General features: G+C 35.4%; 1 protein-coding gene across 2 annotated transcripts in view; it reads right to left on the bottom strand.

Annotated features, from left to right (window-relative positions):
* The window catches only part of ANO6 (anoctamin 6), a 197,029-nt gene that overhangs the window by 47,132 nt on the left and 139,802 nt on the right, over positions 1-10,095 (bottom strand). For both annotated transcript variants that reach the window (XM_040488369.1, XM_040488370.1), the window contains one exon: positions 2,577-2,682. In XM_040488369.1, coding sequence (XP_040344303.1) covers positions 2,577-2,682 — 106 coding nt within the window. The remainder of the gene's footprint in view (positions 1-2,576; positions 2,683-10,095) is intronic.

A 10,095-nucleotide genomic window follows, 5' to 3' on the forward strand; every position in this document is an offset into this window, starting at 1 on the left:
GAAAGAAAGAAAGAAAGAAAGAAAGAAAGAAAGAAAGAAAGAAAGAAGCAGCAAGAAAAAGCTGGCTTATGGCTTATGCCGAGTTCACTCCAGTCGCCCAGCTCAAGACAAGAGATGTGCTTTGTACTGTTATGAGAGGGAATTAGGTGGCCTGCATTAAGTTACCATTTTTTGCCATATTTGTGAGGATCAAGGACCCAGCAGAAAAAATAAGATGACTGGCCTCTCTATTTGCCCCATAGGCAGGAATCAGAGGAGGAGGTAAGCAAGGGGCCTTCTCGGCAAAAAGTTTAGCTTAGCTTACTTGCCAGCATGGCACAGAGAAGGAAAGCTGTGTTAAGTAGCCCCAGTCAGCACGCTGCTTAAGTCACATGGAAGAGGGAAGGGAAGAGATGGTTACATAATGCAGGGCATGGCCATTTTAAGCAGAAGAACCAACGAAAATCTAGAAAAGTGACCATTTGTTATGCTTTCTTCCTGCTAAGGAACAAAATCAAAATTTTATAACTGTATTTTATAAAAAAATATTTTAAGTTACATTTCCCTTTTATCTTGCCAGCCAAAAAGCTAAGAGCCTTATTTAATGCTCAATCACAAAAACAACATTAATCTTGATTACTTCCATAACTTTTCCCTCACTTTCTTGATCCTAATTTCCTTTTTCTAATCTATTAACCCTTTTAGCATTCACGTTAATTAGTGAATACTCCAGCTCTTTCCAAAAGAAAGAGGTAGAAATGAATACATAAATAAGTGTATGAATGATGAGATAGATGATTGAATCAGCCAACAGAGAAGCATGAAAAGCTCCTCTTTTCTTCTCCTTTTTAACAATTTAAAAATGTAATCCTTTTAACTCATATTCTTTTATGTGTTTCCTTCCCTTTGTAAGTCACTCTAACAAGACTCAAAGGATTCTTCAGGAAATTGGGATAGAATGAAAGATTCATTTTTTCCAAAACAATGGAAAAAACTGTGCCCAGAGACAGATTTGAAAGTCATGTCCTTAATTAAGGATGGGTTGGTGGAAAAGAAGAACTGAGAGAAGAGATGGGGGTGTGGTGAGTGAAAGAGAATTTCTTAAGGAAAATGGAATTTCCAGTTGTACTCTGTGGAGTATAGTTAGCTTCTGGTATTATCACTGGCATTTGCCTTAAATCCAGTGTCCAAGGATATGCACTAACTAGTGACCTTTATGAGTCAACATCGCCAGAAGGCAGCTTCCCTCCTGCTACCTTTAAGTCTTACTTTGTGTGATCTAGGGCAGATTTTTATAGTCTAGACTTGCATTGGTTTCTAGGGGAGAGGCACTGAAATCTATTTTAATTCATAAGTTAAGTGTAAAAATCCATGTGTCGACAATACCCTGCAATCATCTTAATTAAGTAGCAGGACATTTTTTTCAAACATAGCGCTCAATTTGTGAGTGAAGTGGTTGGTACTACCGTCAGCTGGTGAAGAACACAGTAATGGCAAGAAACACACATTTGCTGTCAATTTCTGGCTTTGTCATCTGCTAGGTAGTTACTGCTAGGTAACTTGAGCAAATCATTTAATCTCTCAGATCCTCAGTGTTTTAATCTGTAAAATGGATGTAATAACTGTTCTGCCTATCTCACAGGGTTACTGTGTCAAAAGTGATAACATAAAAAAAGTGATCATATAAGTTCAAGAATTTTGTAAAATATAAAATTTAAAGTGACATTATAATAGGAACATACTTAGTTACAATAAGACTTAGATGGAGTAGGTCAGAATATTTTAACATCATTTAAAGATTCCTAAGCTTTCATGGTGGAACAAGGGGATAGAGAAAAGATCACAACATGGGAGAACAGTAGGTCAAAGTTGTCAGGAAAATTCTCCAAAGCAAGATGACCATCTTTCTTCCCAGCTAGAGTTTCAGGCATGCCTTTCCTTAAGCTACCTCCAGTCTCAATACTTGTCCTAAGCCTCTTGGATTTTAAGAAGTCCTATAGCTCAAGATCATCTGCATGTTTAAGGGAACCATTTGCGTTTTGTGGGAATGTTTTGGGACAAAGTGAATATCTGTTCTCATTTATATACAAAGCCTTTCTTATGCATATTCATAGATAAGGCCTAAATCTGATAAGCAGGTTTAAAAACAAAACAAAACAAAACAAAACAAAAAAAACAAGCTAGTTTCAGTACATTTTGAAAGTGGGAAAACACTAGTACAAATTTCAGGTTTCTACTTATTTGAATTAAGGAAGATACTTACAATAAGTAAACCGATTAAACAGTACTCATGAGATAAGGTGGGTTTGAGGTTTCTGCTTTGATTACTTCAAATACTCTAACAGTTTCAATGCCACAGCTCCTCACTGACCTGCCTGAAGATTTTAGATAAGGCTTTTAATCTCAATTTACTATTTGTAAAAGAGGAATAAACACATGCATTACATATCTACCTTTCAGAATGTTTGGAGGTTTAGCTGAATATTACCTTTCTGAATTTCACAGAGAAATAAAATAATTCCAGACCATGCTAAAATTATTAGAAGAAAAAAAAAAATCTTTCATTAGTTACAAATGTTTGGAATAACAAAAATTACCTTTGAGGACTCGCAAGTAATATTGAGTTTCCAGAATGGACAAAGCCTATCACACTGAGGACACATGATGATCTTGCCACCAATATCAGGATGACAAACTTCTTTGCTAAAGAAAAGAGAAAAATAAAATTTTTAAAAATGTTAATAAATATGACTTCCTTTCTAGCAGCATAAAATCAAACATCCATTTGTGATAAGAAAACTAAATTCTCATAAAACTAGGAAAAGAATTGCACTTCATTAATCTAATAAAGGCTGCTACATAAAACCTATAAAAAACCATTATACTTAATGGTACAATGCTAAAAGTATTTCCTTTAGATCAGGATGAAGTGTCCCGTTATCACTACTTCTTTTCAGTTAGGGCCTTGCCAGCACAGTAAGTCAAGAAAACCAAAGATAAGATGCTGGACACAGAATCGGTATTCAAAATGTACATAGGGCCAGTAAAAGGAATTAAGTCCCTAGAGATCTGCAGCAATAAGGACTTAACCGTTTTAAATACCATCTTTAAACAGCTTAAAAAAATAAAGAGCCTAGGAATAAATCAAATTCAAGATGTATAAGATTTATAGGGGGAAAATGATAAAACTGTTCTGAACGAAAAAGATCTATATAAATGGACACATCATCATGTTCATAATTTGGAAGACTCAATATCTGAAGAGGTTATTCGTCCCCCATTTGAGCCATAAATTCAATAGAAGGGCAAAAGGCTCAGAACAGTCAAGACATTCCTAATGAACAAAGTGCTACTGACATAAGTTAAGAAAAGCTGAGCAAGAAAAAAAAATAGAATTCATAAACAATCTTCTACATATTCAGAAAGTGACTTAGGACAAGGCTGGTCCAGCAAACCAGTAAGGTGAGAAGTGACATTTCAACAAATGGGGCTGCTGCAATCCAATATCTATACAGAAAAATGTGAAACTGAACTCCTAAATCCTATCACATATAAATCAACTCCAAGTAGAAAACAGGAATGTAGCAGTAGGAACTTGTTAAAAAAGAAAAAAAAAAGGAGTTGGGGTAAGAAATTTCACTAATGAGAAACCACAAAGTATAAATCATAAAGGAAAATACTGATATATTCAAAGTTGTGATAGGTTCAAAGTCATGTAAAAGTGAGAATTTCATTAAAAGACCGTTAATGGATAATGGATGAGAAGAAAAAAACAGCCACAAAGTGGTAGAAGTTTTGCAACACATAAAAATGACAAAGGACTCTTCACTAGAGTATTTAAATAATTCCTACAAATAAGAAAAAAAAGAAAAAAAAAAAACTAACAAGCTTACAACAGGTTGTTAGGTTGTAAGGTTGTAGGTTGACCTTAGGAGAAGTCATTAAGATGGACTCCTATGTGAATGGGACTGGAGTTGCAGAATTTGGTAGCCTTGCAAATAACTCAGTTAAAAACAAATGGGCAGGGAAAACACTTCTAGGATATCTGAATAAAGATCTTGGAAAATCTGCTCCTTCATAAACACAATGAGAACACTGGCAAAATTTGTCAAAAGTAACCTCTGCAGAACTCTGGAAATTAAACAAGGGCTTACAGAAATCTGAGGAGTAAAAGCAGCTAAATCTCCATAAAAATAGTGAGATTTGTCACCTTTTTACTTGACCTATCCCCATCCCCATATCCTTGGCCTAACAGTGGTGTTATTAGACAATAGCCCCATGACCATGGTAGCATAGCAGCCACTGAAGGAGGCAGAAGTGATCTGAAGCTACCAAAAACCCATCCCCAGAGAATTGTCACTATTTGATGAGTCTGGAAGCTCCCTTCAAAAACTCCATTCTCAGGATCTGTCATTTTTGACCTGTCTCAGAGCTCCTACTGTGCCAGCAATCCTATCCCCAGAGGGTCTGTTGAAAGCATTAGCAGAAATTATTTAACCTTACAGCTGCCCAAGACAGCAAAACCAGTAAGGGCTAACAAGGTGCCCACCAAAAAACCTAAAAGGAAAAATTGGGAACTGAGGTATCCATGGGAGATTTCAAAATGTTCTAACAAATTCCTAGGATGGTAGAAGGCCATGTGCACATGTAGGACCATGCAGGTGGCCAGGAAAGACCTGAGAAAACCTTAATCCCTCCTCTCTGGTTGGCTTTGAGGTTCTGCTTAAGCAGGAAATAAAGGCTAAGGAAGAAGTGCAAACTGCCCACTAAAGTGCTGGGGGCATTCCCCACAGACATACACAGAGTCACCTGGCAAAGGCTCAAATGACTGGTTCCCAGCATTTAAAGGAATCACGGTCCCTTAGCTGACAACTAAGCTTATTGAATACAGACTTCATGGCCATACATAACAAAGAATGAAGACTTTACAGAATTTGTCCAGGAAAGTAACTTAAGTGAACAGCAACAGTGGCAGTGATGACAATAGAAGCAACAACTGCGAAGAGAGGGGAAAATAGGATTTCTAGATCTGCCACATTATAAAATTTAAAATGCCCAGTTTTCCACAAAAAATGACGAGATACACAAAGAAACAGAAAATTTTGGTCGTAACACGGGGCAAAAAGGAGTCAATAGAAACTGTCCTTGAGGAAATCCAGAAGTTGGACTTATTGGACAAAAAACTTAAAATAAGCAATTAAACGTATGTTTAAAGAACTGATAGGAACTCTGCTAAAGAATTAACTATGTGAACATTGTACCATGCAGAGAATATCAATAAAGTTGTTAAAAAGAACCAAGTAGAAATTCTAGAGATACAAAAGTATAATTAAAATGAAAAGTTCACTGGAGAGGTTCCTCTGCAGATGACTGGTAGAAAAAAAAAAACAAAACACAGCTAATTCAAAACTAAGTCTACTGAGATTATTCAGTCTGAGTAACAGAAAGAAACAGGAATGAAGAAAAATGAACCCAGACTCAGAGACAGGACACCATCAACAATACCAATATACACATAATGGGAGTCCCAGAAGGGAAGGGAAGGAAAAGAAAGAAAGGAGTTAGAATATCTGAAGAAATAACAACTGAAAATTTCCCAAATTTGATGAAAACGTTAATTTGTATATCCAGGAAGCTCAGCAAACTCCAAGTAGGATAAACTCAAAGATATCCAAACATACGCACATCAGACTCAAGGTGTCCAAAGAGGAGAACAAAGAGAATTTTGACAGCAGAAAGAGAAAAGTGATTCTGCATGTACAAAGGGGTCCTGAGTAAGATAAACAGTTGACTTCTTATTGGAAACCATAAAGTCTAGAAGGCAGTGGGGTGTTATACTCAAAGTGCTGAAAGACTGTCCACAAAGTATTCTATATCTAGCAAAACTATTCTTCAAAAAATGAAGGAGAAATTAAGACATTCCTCAATAAACAAAACCTGAAAGAACATGTTGCAAGCTAATGTGCTCCACAAGAACTACTCAGGAAAGTCCTTCAGGCTCAAATAAAAATCACTAGACAGTAACTCAAACTCACCTGAGAAATAAAGAGCACTGACAGAGGTAACTACACAGGCAAATAACACAGCATAAATATATTTTTGCATGTAATCATTTTCTCCTATCTGATGTAAAAGACAAGTGCATTAAACATTAATTATAAAACTATGTTGATGGGCTTATAATGCATAAAAGATGTAATTTGTATGAGAATAATAGCGCAAAAGAGTGAGGAGGGAAAGGACCCATACCAAAGCAAAGTTTCTGCATACTACTGAAAATAAACTGGCATTAAAACGGAATGAAATTGCTTTACAACAAGATATTAATTACAATCTTCAGGTCAACCACTTAAGAAAATAACAATCACAACAAAAGAGTAAAAGAAACAACAAATAGGAATGAAAATGGTATACTAGAAAATATCTATTTTACACAAAAAAAGATAGTGATAAAGAAATAGGGAAGAAAAGACCTGAGACAAATAGAAAATAGCAAAACAGATGTGAATCCAATTTTATTAAAGATTACATTAAATTTAAATGAATTAAACATTCCAACAAAAGGCAAAAAAAGAGAATAGGAAAACAACAGAAAAATCAACAAAAGTTGGTTCTTTGAAAAGATCAACAAAACTGACAAATCTTTAGCTAGACTAATCAGGAAAAAGAAAAAAGTTTCAAATTCAGAAGTGAAAGTGAAAGGAGAGACATTAATATTGACCTTAAAAAAGTAAAAAAGATTATAAGGGAATACTATGAGTGATTATATGCTAACAAATTAATCTAGATGAAACAATAAATTCCTAGGAAGACATAAATAATTGAAGCTGACTCAAGAAGAAAAGAAGAAACAGAAAGTCTGAATGGATCAAGAGAAAGTAAAGAGATTAAATTAGTAGTTTAAAAGAACAACAACAAAAACTTCCAGTGAAGAAATGCCTAGCCCCACACAGCTTCACTAATTCTATCAACAATTTATAGAAAACTGACACCAATGCTTCACAAACCCTTCTAAAAATAAAGAGGTGGGAACACTTCCCAATTCATTTTGTGAGACCAAAATTACACTGATGTCAAAGCCACACCAAGACATCCCAGGAAAACTATAGACTATTATCTCGTATGAATAAAAATGCAAAAATCCTCAAAAAAATACTAGCAAATCAAAGCCAGTAACATATAAAAAGGATTGTGATCAAGTGAGATGTATCCCAAAATGCAAGGATAGTTCAACACATGAAAATCAACTCATTTAATACACCGTTTTAACAGAATAACAAGAAAAACGAGGCATCCTCAACTAGATGAAGAACATTCATGAAAAACCCACAGCAAGTGTCATCCTTACTGTGAAAGACTGAATGCTTTCCTTTTAAGATGAACATTGTACTGGCGAATCTAATCATGGCAACTACACAAGGAAAATAAACTAAAAGCCTCCAGACTAGAAAGAAATAAGTTAAACTATTTCAATTCCAGATGACATATAGTGTGTATTAAAATTCTAAGAAATGTACCAAAGAACTATTAAAATTAATAAGCCAGCCCATCGAGGTTACAGGACACAAAATCAATATACAAAAACCAATTATATTTCTATACACTAGCAATGAGTAATCCAAAAATTAAGGAAACAATTTCATTTGTAATAGCATCAAAAAAGAATAAAATATTTAGAATAAATCTGAGAAATGAAGTGTGAAACTTATACACTGAAAAATACAAAACAGTTTGTTAATAGAATTAAAAATAATTTAATGCAATTCTTGTTTTTAAAAAATGGACAAGCTGATCCTAAAATGAACATGGAATGTAAGGGATCCAGAATGGCCAAAACAATCTTGAAAAAGAAAAAAAAAGTTTTCAATTTCAAAACTTACTAACAAAGCTACAGTAATTGATCTCGTGTGTATTTGCAAAAATACAGATCACACAGACATAGAGATCAATGGAAAAGAATTGAGTGTCCATAAACTCTTACACTTATAGCCAATTGGTTTTTTGACAATGGAGCCAAGACAATCCAATAGGAAAAGAACAGTCTTTTTAAAAATGGTGCTGGGACACCTGGATATACACCCAGAAAAAATGAATCCTAGACCTAAATCTATAAAACTTATAGATGATAAACACAAAATCCTCATGAATTTGGATTACAAAAGCTTTCTAAGATATGACACCAAAAGCACAAACAGTAAGGGAACAAAATATTAGGTAAACTAAACTCACTGAAATTAAAAACGGTTGTGCTTCGAAGGACACCACCAAGCAAGTGAAAAAGGCGATCCACAGAATGGGAGAAAACATTTGAATATATTTGATAAGGGATTTTTATCCAGGATAAGGAACAGTTAAAAACAGACAATAAAAAGACAACACAACTAAGAGAAGCAGAGGAGGAAGAGACGTTTCTCCAAAGATATACAAGTGGCAGATGCGCACATGAAAAGATGCTCAACATCAGAAGGCATTAGGGAGACATGAACAAACCCATAATGACCAACCATGTCATACCCACCAGGATGACTAATACATATGCATTTTTAAAACCCAGCAGAAACAAGTGTTGATGAGGATGTGGAGAAATTGGAATCCTCATAAACTGCTATTGCACATGTACAATGGTGCAGTCACCTCAAAAAATATTTTGGCAGCTCCTCAAAATGTTAAACATAGAGGGGCGCCTGGGTGGCGCAGTCGGTTAAGCATCCGACTTCAGCCAGGTCACGATCTCGCGGTCCGGGAGTTCGAGCCCCGCGTCAGGCTCTGGGCTGATGGCTCAGAGCCTGGAGCCTGTTTCCGATTCTGTGTCTCCCTCTCTCTCTGCCCCTCCCCCGTTCATGCTCTGTCTCTCTGTCCCAAAAATAAATAAACGTTGAAAAAAAAAATAAAAAAAAAAAATGTTAAACATAGAGTTCCTGTGCATTGTTGCAGCAATTCCATTTCTTTAAAAATGTATTCTCAAAGGAACTGAGAACATATTCTTCTACAACAACTTGTACATGAATGTCCACACCAGAATTAGTAATAATAGTCAAAAAGTGGAAACAACCTAAACCAACATGGGTGAATGGGTAAACAATATGGTATGATCCACACAATGGCATATTTGACCACAAAGTGGAATGAAGCACTGATGGAAGCTACAACATGAATAAACCTTAAAAAGCATACGCTAAATGAAAGAAGACAGTCACAAAAGGCTACCTACTGTATGGCTCCACATAGATGAAATGTCCAGAATAAGCACGTCCACAGAGACAGAGAGTAGATTAGTGGTTGCCAAGGGCTGAGAGAAAGGGGGTTAGGGAGTGACTGTTAATGGGTACTGATTTCCTTTGGGTGTGATGAGAATGTTGCACAATTAGAGAGTGGGGATAGGTGCACAACTCTGTGAATGTACTTAACACCACTGTACACTTTGAAAGGGTGCACTTTACGGTATGTGAATTCTATCGCAATAAAGCTGTTATGTTTAAAGGGGACATAAAGTTCAAACAGACCTTTTATACAAGAGGAAATACCTATAGTGTCCTCCACTTACGCATACATATTTTCAAAAGCACACAGAAATATATTTGGTAGGGAGACAAATATATGTGATAAAGAATATACAGTCTATGTAAAGGAATGATAAAAATCAAAATTTAGGGTAGTTCTTATTTGCAAAGTGCAAAGGGAGGGACTGCAGTCAAAGGAAGCACTTTGCTTGGGTAACAGTAACATTCTTTTTCTTAAACTGGTAAGAGATCATTATTCCTTATACCTTCAATACATTTTCCATTCCTGGGAATCTACTCAGCATGCAATAAACTTAACTGAAAATATTTAAATGCATATACTTAAAATACTTTAAAAATATTTCATGTAAGTAACTAAAGCCCCAATAATTCTGAGCACAGGGAGTTATCCCCAAGACCCTCCCCTGGATTTCTGTAAGTTCAACTGTGTGAAACTGTAAGGAACACATGGTGTGACTGTCAGGGTGATTTTATAAAATGAATTGTAATGAGAACAGCCACAATGCAAGAACCTTGTAAAAATGCTACTCTTGCACTTTGAAAGTATATTTTTGAGATGGCTTTTTTTTTTTTTTTTTTTTTTTTTTTTTTTTTT

Source organism: Herpailurus yagouaroundi, unplaced genomic scaffold (assembly GCF_014898765.1).
Source record: "Herpailurus yagouaroundi ecotype Mexico unplaced genomic scaffold, PumYag 166, whole genome shotgun sequence".
Lineage (NCBI taxonomy): Eukaryota > Metazoa > Chordata > Mammalia > Carnivora > Felidae > Herpailurus > Herpailurus yagouaroundi.